Raw genomic sequence first — 22,396 nt, forward strand, 5'->3', positions numbered from 1 at the left:
AATCCGGATGTTGGAACGTTTAAAGATGTCCTGGAGGTTCCTAAGCCTCTCCTCATTTTTTTGAATTCTCATTTCTTCATTCCTTTCTGGTTGGATGTTTTGTTCTTCCTTCTGGTCCATTCCATTGATTTGAGTCCCAGTTTCCTTTCCATCGCTATTGGTTTCCTGGACATCTCCCTTCATTTCAATTAGTTTAGCCTTCATATGTTCCTCTAATTTGTGACTATAATCAACCAGTTCTGTGAGCATCCTGATAAACAGTGTCTTGAATTGTGCTTCTGAGAGGCTGGCAATCTCTTGGTCCCTGAGAGTTATCGACTCTGGGACTTTGAGTTCTTCTTGAGCCATCTTTTGGGCTGTTTGTGCCTGTTATGTAGCAGGATCGGAGCCTTAGGTCTTCACCTGAGCAGGGCAACTAAGTCGCTGGGTTGTGACGCTGTATGTGGGGGCGGGGTCAAAGAGGGGCAATGGCGTCCCGTCTGCTGTCTCCCACCACGGCCCCCACAGGTGTGGCAGCTGCCACCGTCACCAGGCCCACGTGTTTCGTCCCACTGCACACGAGTGTGCCACCACCATCAGCCCTCGCCCCTTGGGGCCTGCGTGGTCCATCTCACTGTGCGTGAATGTGCAACCGCGGTCAGTCTGCCCCACACCCTGACTGGTTCCGGGCCACTTGCGCGCCTAGGTCTGGGGATCTGTGCTGCCCGACCCTGCTCCGCTGCTGGCTCCGCCCCTCTTACCGTCCCCGTTGAACGGTTAGTGGTTGTCGGACTTCCGTATAATTCAATTTTCTGTTTTGTGGCTGTGTCTTTGTTCTCCAAACCTTTGTTGTGTTCAGACTTGGTTGTGGGAGAAGGCACGGTGTTTCCACCTACGCCTCCATCTTGGCAGAAGCCCTCTCCCTCACGCCTTTCCAGGGCCACACTGCATCCAGCTGCACCTCAGGCTCTGGGTCCTGAAAAACACAGACGGAGTGTGGCTGCAGGGACATCCTGTGGCCCCAGCACCGTGCAGTCACGCCCCCTTCCAGACAGGCATGTCCTCTTCTGTCCACCCACTCGCAAAGCGTGGCAGCCCACCCAGCACTGGCTCAGCGTGGCATCTCTGTCCCCATGTGGTTTCTCAGTCTAGTGGCCTACAGCTAGGGGACAGTGCCCAGCCCACCGCTCCGTGCACTCTGCCCCAGCTACACACACCCTCTTGCTTGGGATGTCCTCCCCTCAGCACTGACAGGCTGACACGGGTGCCTGCCTCTGTGTGGTCTGCGTGTGCACCCAGTGGCCCTTGGGCTGTGCCCTTTGCATTGGGTCATCCAGACTATTAGCACGTGACTATTCGAGGTTCTCTCTCGTGACCATTTTCTTTCTGTGCGGTCAGTTATGTCCCCACTTTCATTTCTGGTTTTAATTCAAGTCTTTTATTCTTAGTCCATCTTGCTAAAGGTTTGTCAGTTTCCTTCATCTCCCTGATTTTCTCTGTGGTTTCTCTATTCTCTCTTTCATTTCTCTCTGCTCTGACCTGTATTATTCCCTTCCCTCCCATAGCTGTGGGTTCAGTTCATTCCTCTTTCCTAGTTTCTGAAGTCCTCGGCTAGGCTGCTGGCTTGAGATCTTTCCTGCACTTTAATGTCCCTGGGGTGTGCAGGCCCTGCCTGTCCCACCTGGCACCAGATGCAGCCCCATGCCCCCATCAGGAGGCAGGCAGGGCTCGGAGTGCCTTCAGAGCTTTGGGATGGCGGGTGGGAGAGGGAGTTGGTGGCCACCCTACATGGTCACCCGGCTTCCTCGGCGTGTGTTGGCAGCTGTCCCTGGACCAGGAGCTCATCGACTTTGGCAGCTACGTGGTTGGAGAGACCACATCCCGAGTCATCACACTGACCAACACCGGGGGCTTGGGCACCAGGTTCAAGTTCCTCCCAGCCTCAGAGCCCTGCGAGAGGGACAGCACCCCATCGGTCATGAGGCTTGTGAGTGTCCCCGAGGCCACTCCGCAGGGCAGGGGATGATGACACCCTGTGGTCTGTCCACCGGGGCTGGAGGGCAGAGAGCGGAATGACCCGGGTGGAAGACATTAGTCTCCATGAGGGTCACCAAGTAGGCAGGGTAGTGGCAGCAGGGCACAGTCCCATCTCGAGCACGTGGTGACAAAGTGGTGGCCACCGGCTCCAGGCCCACAAGCCCCACAGGCCCAACCTTGCCACAGGCGCCTCTGCAGCCCCAGCGTGGGGCAGGCCACCCCTCCCCCAGAGGCTGTGAGGGGGGTGTGCTGCTAAGTGGGTGCCTGGACCACACGGGGTGCACCCTGGGGCACTGTGGGGAGAGGCTGCCCTTCAAAGCACATCCGAATTAGCTGACACCTCCACACGAGAAGCGCTGAGCTCCTGCTTTGTAGCTCTGTCCACTGTGGGGAGGGGTCTCGTCAAAGGCCCTGGAAGAGTTGCCCCCAGGAAAGCACAGAGTAGGGGCCTAGGCGCAGCAATGGGGGCTGGCCACTGAAGCAGAGGTGGAAGGGGCCAGGGATGGTGAGGAAGGGGAGGGGAGGGGTCACTGGCCCTGTCTCCTCCTGGTGGGCCCTGCCTGGACAGCAGCTCTGCCCAAGCAGCGTCCTGTCTGTCTGTCCCCTGCAGCCCGTGAGTTGCACGTGGGGGCACTGGGTGGTGGTGACCCCTGGGGGAGGAGCAGAGCGGGGAGCAGACCCAGGCCAGCAGCCAGGCCGAAGCCAGGAGAGCACCAGTGGCGCCTGGGAGAGAGGCCTGGCACCCCTAACCTCGGGAGGAGAGCAGGGCCCAGAGTGGGCCCCAGACAGGGGTCAGGGCCTGTGGGGACGGGGCAGGAGAGCCTGGCCCGCCTGCTGCGTCTGCAGGTGGTGTGGGCAGGACAGGGCCGTCAGGGGCTGGGGGTCAGCAGGCATGAGCCAGCAGTCCCTAACCCAGGTGGCCCTCCTGGTGACAGGGAGTGCAGGCAGTTGAGTGAGAAAGGCAGGTGGACAGTGACAACAAAGGTGTCACGTTCTCTTTTTAGAGCAGTGTCTTCACATACATGTTTGAAGATAAAAGTTTTTACGACAAAGTCGCCTCCAGCATCTCTGAGCCGCAGCTGGAAGGCACGTCATCCTCCCAGTGGGACGTGCTCAGCCAGAGGGACTATGAGGAGGGGCGCCCCACAGGTGAGCAGGGCAGGGCCAGACCCCGAGGCGTCTGGGCCGGTGGGCGAGGGCCGGCCATGCGGAGCTTCCGGGGCTTGGGTTTTAAGTGGCTGTGGATGAGAGCCATGCAAACACCGTGTGGGGATGGCTTGGGCTGATGTTGGCATTCACACTGAAGCTGAAAGAAGGTGCAAAGCAAGTCCCCAGCTTTAGAGTTGGCCACAGCGCCTTTGTCCTCTTCGCCACCCTGACAGTCCTTACTGGGACACTCGGAGCCCTGCCCCGCGGGCGCAGCAGCCTGGCTTGGAGAGAGGGAGGGGGAGCCTTGGGGGGGAGCGGGAGGGCGGCAGAGACTGGAGTCGTGAGATCAGCACCTGGACCCCCGCTGAGCCCAGGCAGGCCCTGGGGCCCCGCAGGCCTGAAGGCCCTCCTGCAAGGCGGCGCTGCGGGAATCGCCTGTCTCCTCCTCACCCCGCCTGGCGTCCCGTCCACACTGGCTCTCCTGCTCGGCCGCGGAGGGGACCGACCTGCCCTGCAGCGAGTGCGTCCCCCGGGAGTCCTGCTGCTCGCAGTTTGTCCACGCTGATGTGCGAGCACTCTCCCTGTTCCCCGCCCCCCATGGCAGCTCTTTTTGGTCACAGGTGGGCGCGGGGCCACAACTTGGATGTGAGTGGGGGGGACACACGCCCCGTGTCCTGGCTGCACCCAGGCAAGCGCACCCTCGCCTCCGTGGCTGCTGTCGCTGTCGCCCCCACACGTCCGTGTGTTCGCCGCAATGCCAGGCCGCCGGCCACGCCTGCCTGGGGGCGGCTCCTTGCTCCTGAAACGGCTGCGAGGGCCCCTCGCACTTCCCGGCGACGGCGCTGTCTTCCTCGAGTTTGTCTGTGCGCGGTGTGCGGTCCGGGGAGCGAGGCTGCGACTGCTGCCCCCCACCCCACCCCACCCCCGCTTCCCACTCTCGCGGTCCCGCTTCTCCAGTCGGCGTTCTCAGTTTGGGAGTTAGTGGGTCTCTCCCTCCTCTCTTTCGAGGCTCACGGTTTTTCCTGCCTTTCTAGCCCATTTTTCCCGCCCCACGGCCACGGCTTCGTCGTCAGCGTCGCTTCCTCCTGGAGCTCAGTGTGCGGTGGGAGGGGCCGGGCGCTCTCCCGCGTGGGCAGCCGGCTGTGCCTGCCGCCTGGGTCGGACACTTTTTGTTACCTTTGTCGGAACTCAGCGAGGGGCTGCGTGCGGGTGAGCTGCGAACGCGGGCTCCCGTCCGGACTCTCCGCTCCCATCAGTCGGTCTGTCTCCGGTGCTCACGCCAGCGCCCCGCTCTCTCGGGTGACCGGCGTCAGCCGGACAGCTCTTTCTGTGTTTGCTTTGGATGGTTTAGGTGCCTTGTATCTCCACGTAAGTTTTAGAAATAGTTTTAAAGATTTTTAAATTGACTTTTGGAGAGGGGGAGGGAGAGGAAAAGAGAGGGGGAGAAATATCCATATGAGAGATACATCGATCAGTTGTCTCCAGAATGCACACTGACTGGGGACTGAACGCACAGCCCAGGCTTGTGCCCTGATCGGGAATCGAACTGGCCACCTTTCAGTTTGTGGGACAACATCCAACCCACTGAGCCACGCCACTCGGGGCTAGAAACAGCTTCTGGATTTCTATACAAAAAAAAAAAAAACAAAACCAAAACCCTAGCGTTTGATGTCCTCACACTGAATCCACGGGTCCCTCCGGGGAGAGCTGATGTCTCCACAGCGCTGTGCTCGGACGTGTGAGCGTGGCGCACGCCCCTGTGGAAGGAGCCTCCTCCATCTGCTCACAGGAAGGGTCGCGGTTCACAGCAGTGCTTTCCACCCCGGGCGCCGTGCACGTGTTCAAACACAGGACACCTGACTGTCGGTGAGGGACCCTGACCTCCTTTCTCGTAAATCGTCAAATAGAGGAGTGACAGCAGCCAACGCGACTGAAACCGTCCGATGCACAGGAATCAAAATTACACCTATATTTTTGTCGGATGAAAAGTACGCTTTTTGGTGTGTCACGGAATTTCAGTCGTTGGTTTGTGTGCCACGAGGTGAGAAAGGCTGAGACTGCTGGTGTCTAGACGCCTTAAACACCCTTGGTTGGCTCCTGCGTCCGGCCGTTTCTGAGTGTTCCCAGAGAGTGTCATCTCTTTACGTGTATCGTAACTCTGAATACACGGGGACCCAAGAACCCTGGAATGTTCCACCGAAGGGGGGCCCCTTGTAGTCCAGGCTTCCCCCGCTAGGTGAGGGCTCTGGGGACCCACCTGTATCAGCGCACCAGCTGGCGTTGTTGTGAGAGGCTGCGTTTGGCTTCGGTGAATGTTCTTAAAGACTGTTTCAATGCCTTTGCCCCTTCATGGTGGGGGTTTACAAGTGCACCTTCCCACACTGTGCCTCAGCCTCCCCGTTCACCCCTTCTCTCCCCGAGCAACTCTTTTGTTTGTTCCCTGGATGAAAAGTCCTCAAAAGGAAACATTTGCTGATGCGGAAGAGGTGAAGCAAAAAAACAGCAGAAGCACTTTTTAAAAATTTATTTATTTTCAGAGAAAGAGAGGGAGAGAAACATCACTGTGTGATGCCTCTCATGCACCCCAAGCTGAGGACCTGTCCAGCAACCCAGGCCTGTGCCCTGACTGGGAATCGAACCGGCGACCCTTTGGTTTGTAGGCTGGCACTCAGTCTACTGAACCACACCAGCCAGGGCAGAAGCACTTTTTAAAAAGCATCCAAATCAGCCCTGGCTGGTGTGGCTCAGTGGATTGAGCACCAGCCTAAGAACAAAAGGGTCACGGGTTCGATTCCCAGTCAGGGCACAGGCCTGGGTTGTCTCGTCAGAAGCAACCACACATTGATGTTCCTCTCCCTCTCTTTCTCCCTCCCTTCCCCTCTCTCTAAAAATAGATAAATGAATTATTTTTTTAAAAAGCATCAAAACCAGCATGTTCAAAAACTGTTTTGAGCAGTGGGAAAACGGTCTCCACAGGGTACTCCATCGATGGTGAGGACTTTGACCATGACTGAAGTTTGAATGTGTGAGGATAAACACACAACTTTACATAAATAAATTCTGTTTGGGGGGCCCCCACTTGTGTATTTGCATTTATTTCCACCCTCTCATTTTGTGCTCTATGTTGGTTTTGTCCTTTTTTAAAATCTCACTTTCGGGCATTTTAGCCTCTCTGCCTCTTTTCCTACCAATGAGTCCCCTGGTCTTCAAAGCAGCTCCCAAACCGGGAGCCCCGGCCTCCCAGCCTCTGCCCGCAGCCGAGCCAGGGGCAGGGCGGCCTCCCCGGGGCCTCAGCCACGCAGACGTGCGCTGCGAGTACCGATCCAGGAGCAGGTGGGGCCTGCTCACTGCTTGGAGTGACCTCGTGAGAGAATGAGAGCAAGCAGATTGGACAATCAACCAAATGAAACTTCTGGAAGTAAGAATGTGATCCGTGAAACTGAAGCCTGGCAGCGGGCAAGCCGTAGACGTCGCTGAAGGGAGACTCGGCCCCAGAGACCCTCTCTCAGCACAGGCACATGGAAGCAGGACAGGAGCGGCGCGGCCCGGGCAGATGGAGCGTGGTGGGGCTCGCCCACAGGAGGCAGCAAGAGGCCGCAGGTTCCAGGCTGTTGAAGCTGAACTCCTGTTCAGGAGGTGGGTCGCGTCCTGGCGCGGACGCACTGGGTGCGTCATGCACGGGCCCGACTCTGGAGCATGTGCGAGCTGGCCCGGTCTTCAGCAAGCGGCCCAGCACAGCCAAGCCCTGGGACATGGAGAGAGCCCAGTCGCCACCCACCTGGAGCCGCTGACCCCCAGCTCATGTCCGTGTGGCCTCGGCCATTGCCCCTGCAGCAGACCAGGACTCATCCCGCCTTCTCCTGCCCAGCTGACAGTTGTGACCTCCGGGCCAGGTGACAAGTCCTCCAAGTTTCTGGGGCCCTCTGCCTTCGCAGCTCAGCCCCAGGAGTGGGGCACAGCCCTGGGGGATGTCCATGGCAATGCAGCAGAGCGTGGAGGGCTTGCAGAAGATGCTGACCTTGGCCCTGCCTATCGAGTTTTGTCTGTCCACACGCAGAACCGACAGGAACCCTTCTCAGAAGAAGTGAAATGGCGTTGTCCTCAGGAGCCTTCCTCATAAATGGCAGGCTGGTCCCCGGGGCACCCACTGCACCCCAAGGGGCAGGTCAGAGTGCACAGCCCACCCATGGGGACGAGATGATTGGGCAGGTCAGCTGCAAGCACACAGAACACTTCCTGTAAAAAATTAGGTTATGAAACTTGAATATCAAAGTCTTTGAAAGATGATCTTGTTTAAAATTTTTCAAGACTTAGCAGTGCCCGCGCTCCACCAGGTCACCAGAAAACGGCGGGCATCGCGAGGAGCTCCCCAGAGGGCGGGGCGCCACCGCCCCGCCCCCAGACCACGCCCTTGCTGCCTGTCTCCTCCCTGCCCCACCGGCATTCTCTGCCCTGCATCCGGCTGTCTGCTCGTTTTTTTAGCACAAACCCGCCTTGAGCCCCTGTCCCCTCTCCTTCTGCTCTACAGGGAACTGCGAAGGCCTCCTGGGGCACGCTCTCTGCCCTCAAGCCGCCGCACCCACCCACCCTCGCAGGGCCTTGGGCAGACCCTCTCCTGCCCACTTCCTGCCCCCAGCCATGGGCCCCCGCACCACCCCAGAGCAGCAGGCAGTCTAAGCGAAGGAGGACGACACCCTGGCTCCCCGAGAGCCCTGCAGCTTTGGGAGGGGGTTCACTGTGGCTCCCGTGGATCTGGACAGAGCTGCCCCTTCTCTGCCAGTCCTCAGAGCTGATGTGCCTTCTCTTCCAGAGTTGGACAGGGTGGCCACCATGATATTCTCCAACGAGGAACAGACGGAGATCTCGCTGGGGGAGGTCAGTGGGGCCCGCCTGCCCCCAGCCCACCTTTCTCCAGCCACGCCCTGCTGGTCTGCTGACTCCTTCCCAGGGTGGCCCCTCGTGGGACCAGAGCCAGACCAGACCTATCTGGCCACTGGGCAGCTGGCTGTCAGAGCCCACGCCTGGCCTCCCGTCCTGTCTGGGATCTGGCGGGACCGGAGCAACAGGGGTGGTTTCTGGGTGCAGGGTCAGCCAAGCCATAGTGGTCCATGTTCATGTGTGTGTGTGTGTGTGCATGTGCTGGGGCCCAGGGGAGCCTGCTGGAGGAGGGGCTTCAGCCTGCTCCTCTCCTCCTCCCCTCGGCCAGGGTCCAGGACAGTGTGTCTCTGCAGAGCCTGGCCAGGTTGGGACCAGAGTCTGTGTAGACAAGAGGACATCATGGGGACATGGGTCCTGCCACCACTCCCCCTCCCAGGGACTCAGCCTGTGGCAAAGACAGCGGGAGGTGCCTTCATGGAAACGTGGACTTGAGGGGCCCTGTGACATGTGTCTTCCCATGCAGGTAACAGAGGGTGAGATTGGCCCCTTCACCTCTATCAAAGTGCCCATCACCTTCTCCCCAGTCACCCCAGGAGACATCCAGGCCAACTTCAAGGTCACGTTCAAGAATCGGCAGTGCCCAACCGTGAGTGTCCCGCAACTGTCCGCACACATCATCCCCCCCAGCACAGCCCCCCACCCCCACCCCGGGGCACAGGGCCCTGCCCCATGCAACCCAGTGAGGCCCTGCTCCGCCCGCCTTACCTGGATGGCTGCTGGGCGGCACGGACAGCTGGCCCCTGAAGCGAACAGTGACACCCCCACCCCCACACACGCCCATGTGCCTGCGTGCATACCCACACACGTGTCAGCACACCCCCTACATGCAGGTTCCTATGTGCCTGCGTGCATACCCACACACGTGTCAGCACACCCCCTACATGCAGGTTCCTATGTGCCTGTGTGCATACCCACACACGTGTCAGCACACCCGCCTACATGCAGGTTCCTATGTGCCTGTGTGTATACCCACACATGTGTCAGCACACCCGCCTACATGCAGGTTCCTATGTGCCTGCGTGCATACCCACACACGTGTCAGCACACCCACATACATACATGTTCCTGTGTGCCTGCGTGCATACCCACACACGTGTCAGCACACCCACCTACATACAGGTTCCTGCACACAAAATCCACACACAACTGTACGCACACACACATCCGAGCGCAGAGACACACCCATGTGCACACACATCCTAGCATGCTCAGACATCTGTGTGCACACACACGTCTGAGCCCACACCCATATCCCTGCGTGCACACACACTCATGCTCATACATAGGCCCGTGTGTGCACACACACATGAGCGTGCACACTCAGACTTCACTCTGGGTTACTAGAAATGTCTTTTTAATTGTGAAGTAGCTAAACCTGCTGTTCGTCACTCTTTGTCGTCGACTTTTCATGAGCGTGTGACACTGTTCAGATGACATCTGCAACTCTTTGCTCAAGTTTTCTTTGCGGCGGCAGACGAGGTCCAGTGTGTGGCTGACACACGCATGTGAAGACCGTACACTTGCCTGCGGCCCGTGGTTGTGTTCACAGGGGCGGCCGGCTGTGGGGTCGCTCAGACCCCAGCCACCTGAGGGCGGTGACGGGAAGGCGGTCGCCCACGGGGCCCGCGCCGCTCCTGCCTCAGGTTATCGCCGACCTCACGGCGACCTTTCCTCTCTGCCGTTTCCCGTTCCCCGTGGTTGGTCCCGTTGCTGTTCACTGCATTCTGTCTCGTTAGTCGGAATTTTTTCTATTGCATGGACAGCGCTCTCCCTTTCCCAGCCCCCAAGTCCCTCGTAACTTTCTATTTTGTAGGTGGAAAGAGGAAACCCTGGAGACGGGCTGTGTCCCCAGCGGGGCTTCCCGGGCACATCTTAGGACCCCAGTACAATCCAGCCCGGGTCCCCCTTATTCACCCCCTCCTTGCCCCTGGATGCCTGGCCTCCACTTGGGCGTCACCACTAGCCTCTCCGCCTTGGACCCCTGGGCGCCTCGGAGGCGCCGGGCCGACAGCCACGCCCCAACAGGCACAGCCTCTGCCTGGGCGGGACCACGCCGCGTGTGTGGGGCCTCCACTGCCCGTCTCCCCCCTCCCCACCCCCTCCCCCGTCCCAGCTCCGTGTGCTCTGCAAGTGCGCGAGCCGCAGGACGCGCTGCAGCCCGGCGCGCGCACTGCCCTTGGCATTCACATGCAGCCAGGCTGGGACTGGGGCTGGACTCCGAGTCCCGCCCACCCATCTGCTGGGGCTGGGCCCTAGCGGCAGGTTCTGGGTTCGGCCCACCGGAGCCCCCGCCCCTCTCAGGTCTAAGGACACGGCCCAGTGTCCTCCAGGGAGAGCATCATGGTGCAGGCGGGCCTGTTCCCTCCTGTCACCAGCGTGCGCCCAGGTCTGCCCGTCGTCATCCCTGCCCGGGCCGGACTCCTGGGTGGGCGGGGCTTCCACCACTGATGCCCGGACCCTCCACAGTCCCCTTGTCTATCCTCGGAGTCTCGGGTCTGTCTGTAGCCTGGCATGTCATCTGTCACCTTGTCACCTGCTCACCTGGGCCTGGGCTCCCTAATGGTCCCCTGAGAGTGTGGGGAGGACACTACCTCTGGCCTGCCAGGCCCAGCGGTGACCACTGACCACACAGCCTGACCTGTAAGTGACGTGGACTCCTGACTTCAGGCAGTTCCCTGCAGGGCTGTGTTTTCTGTTTGTTTGCACCAACAGCCTCCTTCCTGGCCCCAGAAATGGCTGTACGTTTTGGCAACCTTGAAGCCTTGATCTGGTGGCTGGCATGTGCCAAGTGTCACAAGGCCTGCAGGTTGTATAGAGAGGACAGTCCCTGTTTTGTGTCCCCAGGCAGCCCTGTGGGCTGGTGTCTGGAAGGAGTAGTCGCCCCCAGGCTGAGCCATGTGCCAGGCTGGCCCGCAGGACACCCACAAGCCCCGACTCCAAAGACCCAGGCCTCAGTGACTGGGAGGGAGGTGCCATTCCCCTTTCCCGGGTTCCCTCGAGATTTCGAGCTTCCACCCTGATTTAGGTGTGAAGGTTTCGTGACATGTCTGCCGGCCCGGGCGACGCTGACTGTGGCGAGAGGGTTTTTCAGGCAGCTAACGTGTCGCTCGATGCAAAGCTGTGTGGTGGGCCCGTGACAACCATAAAGCCCTGCTCTTTCTCTGTTTGAAAATTTTTATAGTGAAAAATATTCTCTTAATTAAATGCTGTGAGTAGTGAGTGCTCTGGCGCCCCAAACGTGGCTCAGCCACTAACGCCAGTAAGTCACAAAGCCTGCCCTGCCGAGAGCTGTGTGGCACGCTTTGCCGATGGACGAGCACGTAGCTGAAGTCACACGTTTGACTTCAGCTGCACTTCCGAGCCATTGGCGTCGCTGTGGACGTGCCGGTCTGGGTGCCGAGGCCCGACGTGGACCTGAAGATCTGCATGTACGACCGGCTGTACCAGGACTCCATCCTCGTCCACACACGGTGAGCGCGGCCCTCGAGTCCGCTTGCCTGTCTTTGGACTGCTGCGGACACAGCACCAAGGCTGGGTGGAGGCCCCACCGGCTGGTCAGGCGGGAAACACCCTGGGAACTTCCGCAAGGCGTGGCCCACAGCCCGTGGTCCCCAGGTGGACCGGGAACCCGCCTCCCTTCCCCTGAGCAGCTGCCGCCAGCCTTCCTGTGGCTCCGAGATCACGCTACCCAAGGCGTGAACAGAGGGACCCAGCATGCGGCGAGGGGTCGAACTCGTCACTTGACCTAGTGGAGACTCTGGGTGGCAGAGGTGGAGACTCATGGGAGAAGGGGCTCCAGGAGGCCCTGGGAGGAGCGTGACATCACGGGGCACGGCACCCACGTGGCGCTGAGGGGCACTGTCGGCTCCTCCGGCTGGTCCTGAGCCAGGAGCCGGGACAGAATTTACAGGAGCTGTGGTCACTGACCAAGGCCAGGCCACCAGGGTCCACCAGTGCCCTGCAGAGCTTGTCCGTGGGACCCAGCCTGTCCCAAGACTGTGCCCGGGGAGGAGGAGGGCAGGAGCAGATTAGGCAGGGGTCGCCCGCTGAACCCCTGTCCCCAGGGCCTGCCCACATGGGGTCTTCCCAGAGAACGCTCAGGGTTCTGAGAGCCGACAGGGTGTGTTCCACCTGTGCTGCCTTCATCTGTGAGAATCCTCGTCGGATTGCATTGCCAAGAAGCCAGCCCCTGAGGAGCTGGGCTTGGGAGCCCCTCCCTCTTACCGCTGAGGCTTGGCTTGGCAGGGGCACACCAAGAGCCTCTGGTGGCCGGGTGGTGAGCAGTGACTAGCTAAGCGCCCTCACGTCCCTCCCACGCTGCAGGTCGAAAGCGGCCCTTCGCCTCAGGTTCGAGGTGTGTAAGGAGCTCCGGGGCCACATGGAGCTCCTGCCGGAGACAGGCTACATCCAGGCTCTGTCGTCCTACTCCGTGCAGCTGAAGTTCCTGCCCAGGTGGGCGCGGGGGTGGGCGGGAGGGGGCCTCCCTTCTCATGGCGGGGATCCAGGCAGAGAGAGCAGGACTCCGGTGCCAGGAGCATGTCGCGCAGCTTTGTGTAGGTTTTTCATTCATTGATTTGGGAAAGAGGAAGGTGGTGGTGGGGAGAAATGTCAGTTAGCTATTCCACTATTGACGCATTCACTGGTTGATTGTTGTACATGCCCTGACTGGGGACTGAACCTGCAACCTTGGAGTATTGGGACAATGCTCTGACCAACTGAGCCACCCAGCCAGGACCAATTGTGTGTTTTAAAAGCACCACTCAGGTTAGTTCGCTGCCGTTTTGCCCAGTGTAAACGAGAAAACTACATGTGAGTGTGTGCGATCTCTTTTAGACACTCCCTCCCCGAAGACGCAGGCGAGTACTTCGACAGAGAAAGCAGAGTTCTGGAGGCCCCGATGACCATATGGGTGGCTGACCAGGTCTGCTGGGGCCTCCTGGGAATGCTGGTGCTCTTGGGGAGCAGGGGGTGCCCTAGCGCTGGGCTCTACACCCCAGCAAGGCCCCTGGTTGGTTTCCAGCGGCAGGGCCTGCAAATTGGCTGCCTGCCCCAGCAGCCCCTGCCTGGTCGAGACAGGGGTGGGGGTGGTTCTGGGTCAAAGAGGGTCTGAGCGCTGTCCCGGGCCCACAGGGCCGTCGCAGGCACAGCCGCTCACATGCACACACAGTACTCCCTCACACTAAGCCCAGGATGCTCACGCCGTGAGGTCCCGGCACGCGCGTGCCGGCTGAGCCGCCCTTCCAGTTCCTCTTTGTGACGGTTGCTCCCACATCTTCCCGAGTCCGGGGGTGACCGGAGAGTGGGTTCTTTCAGAGATGGTGTCTGTGGAAGGGTGTGCCTTGGGCCACAGCGATGCTTGTGCCTTCCTCATTTTGGACATACTTGCCAAAACTGTACGTGACAGAGACGTGCTCGCCTTTGCACCCCAGATCAGACCGGTGGAGTTCACTGTCCACGCCATAGTCACCACCTCGGACTTGGAGCTGAGCCCCTCAGAGGTGGACTTCGGCCACTGCACCATCTACGAGGCCGTCAGGACCCCTATCAGCCTCCACAACTGCTCCCTCCTTCCCCAGGAGTTTGGGTTCGTCAGGCTCCCCAAGGTGCCTGGCAGGGCGAGGGGGTGGGCGCGGGGAGCTGGGCAGGAGGCTGTGGTCCAGGCGGCTGCTGACCCTCCCATACTGTGTGTCCACCTCTGGATGCCTGTGCCTGGCCCCCTCCCTCTGCTTGTCCCTCTCTTCCTCCCTGCTGCCCCAGTGGTGGCCTCAGCCCACCTCCCTCTGCTCCCTCCCCTCCCCCCTCCTGTCCCGCCTGCTGCTCCCCTGGGACTCCAGGCTCCTCCACCCTCACTCTGGCCAGCACTCTCACCTGCCTGGCCACCCCACCGCAGCCCCTGCCGTCCACTCTCAACGCACATGTGTGCTCATATACAGACACTTCAGTACACACATGCACTCACATGCAGGCACAGGCACACAGTAACATGCGCATGCACACGCGCGCTCATGTGTACCCAACGGGCTCACACACTGAACGCGCCTGCGGGCATGCCATGTGCATGTCCGCTGGGCCTCACTCTGGCGTCGCCGGCTCTCTGGGTGCAGTGCGTGGACATCCAGCCCAATGATGGGTTTGGCACCATCCTGCCGCTGGAGATGCTCGAGTTCGACGTGATCTTCCAGCCCAGCAAAGCCAAGGAGTACAGCTTTGAGCTTGTCTGCAAGTCGGAGATCGGCCGGTAAGCCCAGGGCCTGGGCTGGGGCTGGGGCCGGGGCCGGGGTGGCGGCCAGTGGCCGGCCGGGCTGACCTTGGGCTGGCACTGAGCAAGCAGCCTTCAGACTCCTGGGACCCATGGACTTTGCAGGCGGGGCCACTCAGCCCTGTGTGTGGGAGCAAGTGCAGGTGTACACACATGGGTGGGTGTGAGTTCATTTGCATGTGTATGGGTGGGCATGGATGTTTGAGCATATGTGTGTGTAGTGTGAGCACACATGTGTGGGCATGTATGAGTCAACACGAGCGTTCATGCATGGACACGTGAGTTCATGTGAGCACACACAAGTGGGTGGGTGTGAGTTTGAATGTTTATGTGCGGACATGTTTGAGTTTATGTGTATGGTGTGTGCATGTGTGCAACCATGCAGTTGTGAACATGTGTTCATGTTTGCATGTGTGGGGTGCATGAGTTCACAGGTGTACACATGCGGGTGTTTGTGAGGGCTCGTTTGAGTGTGCATGTATGTGGGTGTGTGATGTGTGCATGCGAGTGCACACCTGGGCTTTGTGGGTTCATGTGAGCATGTGTGTGGGCATGTATGGACATGCATGTGCACCAGCATGTGGTGTGAGTGCACCTGTGGGCAGGAGTGAGTGTGCATGTAGTGTGCAGCGTGTGCTCTGCACTCAGGAGGACCAGAGAACGAGAGAATGAGTCCTGCTGCCCAAACGTGCTGTGCAACAGGGCCCCGCCCAGAGCCTCCCAGCACCCACTTCCAGAGCTTGGGAGGAGGTTGCCCCCAGCTCTGAGGGCAGCCTGTGTTCAGGGACCAGCCTCCCCAACCAGCTCTGGGGGCTGCCTGGGACTGCTGGCCCAGCAAGGGCTGTCCAGGAGCACCCTACCCCAGCCCCTCTCCCCACCCTCTTGTCCAGCCTGCGCTGGCCCCCCTGCCCCCAGCCAAGCTACTGTTGGGTCCCAGCTGCCCACTGGGCGGGCCCCTCCCCCCACACAGCCCAGGCCCTGCCCCCCCAGGCCCGCGGGAGCCCCCCCAGGGCATGTGGGCCAGCACTCCTTTGTGGCCAGTTTCCACACCGATGGGAGGCATCACTGCTGGAAAGACCCTTAGGATTGTGCCAGGGACCCCGCCCCTCACACCAGTGACAGTTTGTCCACAGCCTCCCCGCGTGGTGGGTGAGACCCTGGCCATATGCTCAGTGGGTGGGAGCATCCTCCTGTGAACCTAAGGTTCAATTCCCGGTCAGAGCATGTGGCAAGGTTGCAGGGTGAGTCAGCTCAGGGTGCAAGGCGGACACAACTAGTCTCTTTCTCTCTCCCTCCCTCTCCCTCACCCTCAAATCAAGGATTTTTAAAAAATATTTTATTTATTTATCTTTAGGAGGGGAGGGAAGGAGAGAGGGAGAGAAATACCAATGTATGGTTGCCTCTCATGGGTCCCCCGCTGGGAACCAGCCTGCAACCCAGGCACGTGCCCTGACTGGGAATCAAACCACGATCCCTTAGTTCACAGGCCTGTGCTCAATCCACTGAGCTACACTCGCCGGGCAGGTGAGGATTTTTTTTTTAATCAGTTAAAAAACCCAGCGGGTCTGTGGAACTCAGACGTCCGCCCGTGGGCGCCTGAGAGTGTTTCTTCCCATTTAAAACCCCACAACTCGGTGAAAACACGTTTCGGTGTTGATTGCTCTGGGTGGATTTTCGGAGGTGCACAGTGCGTATTTTCACTTCCGGAGAATTCCCTGGGGCTTTTGCCTTTGATGCTGGCCTCGAGCCCCCACTGTGGGGCTCTGGCTGTGAACAGAACGGGTCCTCCTCATCGCTCTCCTGGCTCCTTAGCTTTTCCAGTGTCTCACCCACCCCCACCCCCATCCCCCAGTCACCTCCCTGATTCCGGGTCCCTCCCAGCCGCGTCCTCATCAAGTTACTGGTGCTGGTCCGCTGCACCAGCCTCTCCTCGCGCTCCATGAGTCACTGTGTCACAGGGACCCTCCTGCATCCCTCCTTCGCAAAGCCGCCCTGCAGGTGGCGTCATCGGAACATAGTTGATTTGCTCCACATTCTCTTCTGTCTAAAAACTCTACTGGTGATTGTTTGGCCTTGATCTTGTTCCTCGGCTCTCCCTCAGGGCTGTCAGTTCTGAGCTTTGGGGAGGGTCCCAGTTTGCAGCCCTTCCCTCACTTGGTGGCTCTAGCGCGCCCTCTTCAGGACGTGCGCATGAAGTGCTGGGAAGCGCGGTCTCCCGGGGCTCAGCTCTGCTTCCTGCACGCACTCTTCCCTCCCCCACGGAGGGGTTTCCAGGATGTAGGACTTGGGGGCTAGCACCGGGGCCACACCCCCTTGCCGGTGTCCTGACCCACGTGTTGGTCTCCATTGTGGTTTTATGTTCCCCCCAACTCAGTAATTTTGTGATTGATCCACGCTGGCTCAGCTGCAGGCTCGGTTTGCATGTGTTGAGGTTGAGGACGTGGGCTTCATCAAAAGCAGGGCTTAGTGGGAAATTCCTAGCTCCAAATGCAGACAAAGAAGAGAGCTTGAACATCAATAATCTAGACTTTTCTTTCAGAAACTAGGCCCCGACTGGCGTGGCTCCCGCAGTTGGGCCCTCTCCTGCAGAGCGAAGGGTCGCCAGTTGCTGACTGTGGGGGCGGCCTGTGGACGTGCCTCTTGCACGCCCCCGACTAGGGGCCTGGCCCACAGCCCCACTGTGCACCCTGGTCAAGAAGTGAACCCACACTCTTTCGGTCTGTGCAACGACCCCCAACCCACTGAGCCCCACCAGGCAGGGCCCTTCCCCTCTCTCTAAAAATAAATATTATAAATAAAATCTTTTCAAAAACTACTAGGAAAATAGTATAGCAAATTAAACCCAAAGCAATTAGAAGGAAAGCATAGTAATGAGTGGAAATCAGTGAAACAAAAGTCAAACATTCTACAGGAAAACAACAAAACTAAAAGTCTTTCTCTGTAAAAATTAGTAGATTCATTATCTTAACAAGCCGAATCCAGACAACAGAGAGGAAAAGGGCCAGCCTTCAAGCCACAGCCACACAAGACGGCAGCCACCAGGGGCTCGGACAATTTATGGAAGCCAAATACACAGAGTGGGATGTGGACCTAAATACCCAGAAGCACCCCACTTCGTAAGATTGGTAACAAAAATTAGTAGTAGTGGGGTAAACATTTCCGAAGGAGTGGTGGACCCCAGAGCCACGCCACTGCCAGCAAAGGGCAGGACTCACCGACCGTCTGGGCCGCCCCGCGGAGCTCCCACGCCCGATGACTTCCAAAGAAAACACGCAACTCCCTCAGCCGCCCGAAAGACGGCGTCACAACGAGGGAAAACCAGGGTCCCACCCTCTCCCTGTTCGATTTAAGCTTCATTTTCCACAGCAGTGAGTCTCCTAGATGCGTCTTACAGACCTCAAAGTTCTGGAAAGGAAGCTCCCATTCAAAGGCAATCTATGTTAAGATACTGTACATGATACTAATGTTGTGCATTTGAAATATGTAAGTTGTGCTATAACAAAAAAAAAAGATAAAAGAGAGGAATTGCAAGTCACCAGTGCCCAGGGGGATGTCACTCAGGACCCACAGACTCGGAAAGGACAGGGCGAGCTGTGAAGGGCTTCACACTCCTCAACATGACAGTCCGGATGAAACCGACACACTTCTTGACAAACACAACCTACCAGAGAAGAAAACAGACAGGAGATCTGAGTGGCCGAACAACTACCAGGGAAATCGAACCCAGGGCTTCAAAGCTCTCCACGAGGAGAAATGCAGGTGGCGGACACACACCTTCTGGAGGGCAGAGGAAAGAAAGAGCTGGCCGCACGGAGCAGGGCACTGCACGGGGTGGGGGTGAGGGGCACGGGCGTCAGAAGTGGGGCTTTGGGCCAGCCAGGCCGATTTCCGAGCAGAGCCCGTGGGTCCTGGAGGCCTCAGGGCCATGGTCGTCAGCCGTCAGCTGCCCACGTGAACAGGAGGACACGGCCACAGGGGCGCTGACCAAGGGGGGCAGACATGCCAGCTCTGCCTTTGAGGTCGAATGGAGAATATCGTCACACTGAATGAGCGAGTCTTACCTCTGTGGTTTTGGGGGGAGAAGCATTTTAAATACGTGCTGCAATAAAAACATTCCGTCAGCAAACATGGCGTTGCCAGTGTGTCCCGGGTGGCAGCCAGCAGCTGGCCCAGCCCTGCTCAAGGCCCTGGGCGACTCCCACTGCCCCGGGCCACAGGGAGGGCAGCTGGGCTCCGTGCAGTGACTCCTGGCCGGCGGGGCCTCAGTTCTTCCCAGTAGGAAGATGGTGGAGGACCTGCGTGAGGTGCCAGAGGAGAACTCTCCAAAATACAAAAGAAGGCTTGTTGCACATGAGCTTTTGGCATATAAAGAAGAGTTCACAGGGCACAGTGGCCCTGGGGAGCATCCCGTCCCCGCCCCGGGGACTGAGCCCTGGCCGGAGGCCCCAAACTGCCTGCGGAGCCACAGCGCTGGCCACCTTCCTGGAAGTGGCGGCTTGCTCAGCGCGGCCATTGCGGCACCGCATCTCTGCCCTCCAGTTAGTAAGAAGAGCTGCGACAGTATTGGAGCCTGTGGTCCCAGGACAGACGAATGGGTTCTGTTGGAGCATCGTCCCATACGCCAGAGGGCTGTGGGTGTGACCCTCGTTGGGGCATAGACGCGGCCGCGCGTCAGATCCCCGGTTGGAGGCGTCTGATCTGTGTGTCTCACAGCGACGTTTCTCTCTCAAATCAATCAACACAGCCTTTGGCGAGGATTTTTTGAAATCTATTTTGAAACATTTCAACACACAAATACATTTCGGCGACAGACGAGTGTGGCAGGGCAGTGGGCGCCATCCTCCAGAGCACTGAGCACGCGTGTGACAGGAGACGGTCCCGCGGGGGTGGCGGGGGGACAGGAGAGGCAGGGCCCCTGTCCCTCTTTGGGGGGGCGGGGCGGGGTTCACACACTCGCGTGTTTGGACTCCAGGGCGATTCGTCTGTTTTCTGTCCTTTCGGCCTCACCCAGGGATGTGGGTGTCTCCGTGTTTATTTGCTCGCTTGCATTCGCTACGACAGCCACCATCGTAGCACCCGACACACGGGGGCGGGCAGGGGGGCTGCCTCCCCTGCACTCAGAGGCCACAGAGAGGGTGGACACCCACACTCTGCAGCCAGACGCCCCTTGCTGAACCTGGCCACACTGGTCACTCCCAGGTGCTTCAAGCTGACCTGCCGGGCTGTGGGTGTCCACCCTCCCCTGGAGCTGTCCCACTACCAGATCAAGTTTGCGGCCACTTCCTTGTACGACACCTCCGTGGCCACCCTGTACGTTATCAACCCTCACCTGAGCATGAACTCGCTGACGCACTCTGTGCCCCGCGTCGGCTCTGGAGACACCTGCCCCGTGGGGCCCACGTCCTTCGAGTTCCTGCTGCCCCCGGGCTCACCCGTCACCATCTCACCCTCCGTGGGGACCGTGTTGCCAGGAAAGGTAGGTGTGGGGACACAGGGGCGCTAGTGCCACAGCAGATGTGGGGACAGCTCTGCCCTCCTGAGAGCCCGCAGGCCAGGGGCCTCTGAGGCCAGGGAAGAGGCCTGGCCCCGCCCGAGGCAGGGGCGCACATACGGTCCTCGCTAGCACCTGGCCTGCATGGGTGGCTGAGCCCTCGGAGGGAGGAGCGCAGTCCTTGGACCTCAGAGCAGGTGGACGCAGAGACCTGGTCACCAGGAGCACAGGGTGTCTGTCCACTGGTTGTACCCAGGCCCCCCCACTGCACTCTGCTTTTCCCCACAAAGGGAGAGCCTGCCCCTGGGCCCTGGGGGCCCTGAGAGGACACTGAGGGGCACACGGTGGGGCAGGGGGCACGGCGGCCCCACCGGCTCTGACAGGTGGGGTCACTTAAAGCGCGTCTCATTAAATGGAGCAAGCGCCACCTGAGATGTCTCCAGAGAGGCTGTGGCAGCCCCACCTCTGTGTCCCCTCCCCTCCGCCCCCACCCTCTCTGTCTCCCCTTCAGTCCCCCTTCCCCTCCCCTCTCCCTGCCACTCTCTCACGTGCCCCCACGTGCCCCCACGCTCCGCGGCAGCCCCACCTGGCAGACATGGAGCCCCTCTGCCACACCAGGCCCCGCAAGCCCACAGGGAGCTTTGGAAAGGCTGATGTGCTGGCCGGGCATGGGGCGGGGCGAGGCGGGGCACAGGGGCTGGCCCCCAAACCTCAAGGCTGAAAATGAGGTTTCCTTCTTCCCTCCTGCTTTGTGGGCCGTGGGCGGAGCCTGGGCCGTCCAGGCTTCCACCCGCTTGGGCTGCGTGGGTTCAGTGACCCTGTACTGCAGCCCAGCTCCACTTGCGGGGGCGCGGTCAGAAAGGCCTTCCCGGAGGGGGCCGCGCTAAGCTGAAGACCCCAAGAACAGATGGAGGCACACGCCAGGGTTGTCAGCACGACCTCCGTGGGGGTTGCAGGGGAGCTGGCGGCAGCGGGTGTGGAGGTGGGCGGGGCGCCCGCAGGGCCCGCCCTGCCCTCGGGCCCTCTCCCCACAGAGGTGCCTAGTCCAGGTGGCCTTCCGGCCCGTGCTGCCCATGGAGGTGATCCGCCAGCGAGCCTTCCAGGCCCTGAGTAAAGATGGGGAGGTGAAATTGGTGAGTGGGAGCCCCAAGAGGAGGGCAAGGGGGGCACAGGAGGGGCTGCTGGCTTCCTGCACAAAGGGTCCCCCTTTGTTGGTCCTGACAAACACCCCCTACCCTGCCCCCCCAGGCTGTTCCCAGACGCTTCAACATTTTCTCCGGAAGCCCCTCCCTCCTCTCTTGGGAGCACCACCAGGCAGGGTGGATGCCCAGAGGGAGGCTGGGGAGCAGTGGGGCTTCCCTTCCCACAGTGACGGCAGAGGGAGAACAGGCAACGCGGCAGGAGGCCCAGCAGCACCACCTGTGACAGCCGTCAGGGGCTGAAACCGGGGCCTTGAGGGGGGAGGCAGTCCCCCCCAGGGGCAGCCCTGGGGGTCAGGTGGCTCTGCAGGGGGTGCAGGCGGTGCAGGTGGGCTCCTGGTCACACAGAGCTGCCCCCAGAACTTGGAGGGGCCGCCGCCCACCCAGCACCCCAGCTCCTCCCCTGGAGCGTGCTCACTCAGACCTGGGTCTGGCTACCCCTGTACCCTCTGTGCCTCGGTTTCCCTGTTGACACAGGTGGACCCTGGAGTCAGCACCTGGGCCCCCGGGGTCTCTGCACTGGGCCACCTTCTCCCCAGGAATGTGCCTGGTCTTTCTTGCTCCAGCTCCCGCCACCGGTCTCCCTGAGGGAGCCGCCTGGGGTCTGGGACCCCATGCCTTGCATGCCCAGGCCCCCTGGGTTCGAGCCCCAGGCCTCTCCACAGCCGGCCTCTTCCCACACAGTTCCGCAAGGAGGTGCCCACCCCCAGGAAGGACCTGCGGAGACAGTCCCTGTCTGTGCAGCGGGTGCAGCACCGAGACCGGCTGTTCCGGGCCTCCACCTCCCTTGCCCTGGAGATGCAGAAGCAGGACCTCAAGTTCAGGTGCGTGCACAGAAGGCTGCACCCACCCCCACTCCCTCTGGTGGGACACAGGACCCCACAGACTGCCTGGAGATGCTTTAAGCCATGAGCCTGGAGGCCTAGGACTGGGCTGATGTCAGAAACAGCTGGATCCAGGTGCTGCCCTGAGGCCCCACAGGCTCCCTTCCTGGGCCTATGCACCCCCTCCGTTCCCCTGGAGCCAGGGTCCCTGGGAACAGCCCCCCTCCACAGGCTGAAGGGAGATACTGCTGCCCGACTCCTACAGCCCTGGCCCACCTGGGTAGAGAGTGAGCCCCCAAGAGCTCAGATGGCCTTGAGCCACCTGCCAGCCCTAGACCCTTGCCTGGGGCCCAGGGAACAGAGCTCTCTGGTGCCTGGCCAGGGCCCTGGGGTGGGAAGGCAGCTCCCACAAGAAGCTGGGGAGGGGGGAATCAGCTGGTCAGGCAGCCCTGGGACAGACCCCGCGTGGCCCCTGAAGTCCTGGAGAGCAGGGGTGGCCTGGTGGGCCTGCCCACAGAGG

The 22,396-nt window shown here is 60.2% G+C and overlaps 1 protein-coding gene across 2 annotated transcripts in view; it reads left to right on the top strand.

Moving 5' to 3' along the window:
- The window catches only part of CFAP74 (cilia and flagella associated protein 74), a 48,327-nt gene that overhangs the window by 22,237 nt on the left and 3,694 nt on the right, over nucleotides 1–22,396 (top strand). For both annotated transcript variants that reach the window (XM_037062165.1, XM_037062166.1), the window contains exons 17-28: nucleotides 1,802–1,966; nucleotides 3,021–3,165; nucleotides 7,976–8,040; nucleotides 8,567–8,689; nucleotides 11,452–11,573; nucleotides 12,427–12,555; nucleotides 12,937–13,024; nucleotides 13,533–13,706; nucleotides 14,208–14,341; nucleotides 19,562–19,838; nucleotides 20,888–20,986; nucleotides 21,737–21,876. In XM_037062165.1, coding sequence (XP_036918060.1) covers nucleotides 1,802–1,966; nucleotides 3,021–3,165; nucleotides 7,976–8,040; nucleotides 8,567–8,689; nucleotides 11,452–11,573; nucleotides 12,427–12,555; nucleotides 12,937–13,024; nucleotides 13,533–13,706; nucleotides 14,208–14,341; nucleotides 19,562–19,838; nucleotides 20,888–20,986; nucleotides 21,737–21,876 — 1,661 coding nt within the window. The remainder of the gene's footprint in view (nucleotides 1–1,801; nucleotides 1,967–3,020; nucleotides 3,166–7,975; nucleotides 8,041–8,566; nucleotides 8,690–11,451; nucleotides 11,574–12,426; nucleotides 12,556–12,936; nucleotides 13,025–13,532; nucleotides 13,707–14,207; nucleotides 14,342–19,561; nucleotides 19,839–20,887; nucleotides 20,987–21,736; nucleotides 21,877–22,396) is intronic.

Source organism: Sturnira hondurensis, unplaced genomic scaffold (assembly GCF_014824575.4).
Source record: "Sturnira hondurensis isolate 20B ecotype Veracruz unplaced genomic scaffold, ASM1482457v3 Scaffold0013931, whole genome shotgun sequence".
Classification (NCBI taxonomy): Eukaryota; Metazoa; Chordata; class Mammalia; order Chiroptera; family Phyllostomidae; genus Sturnira; species Sturnira hondurensis.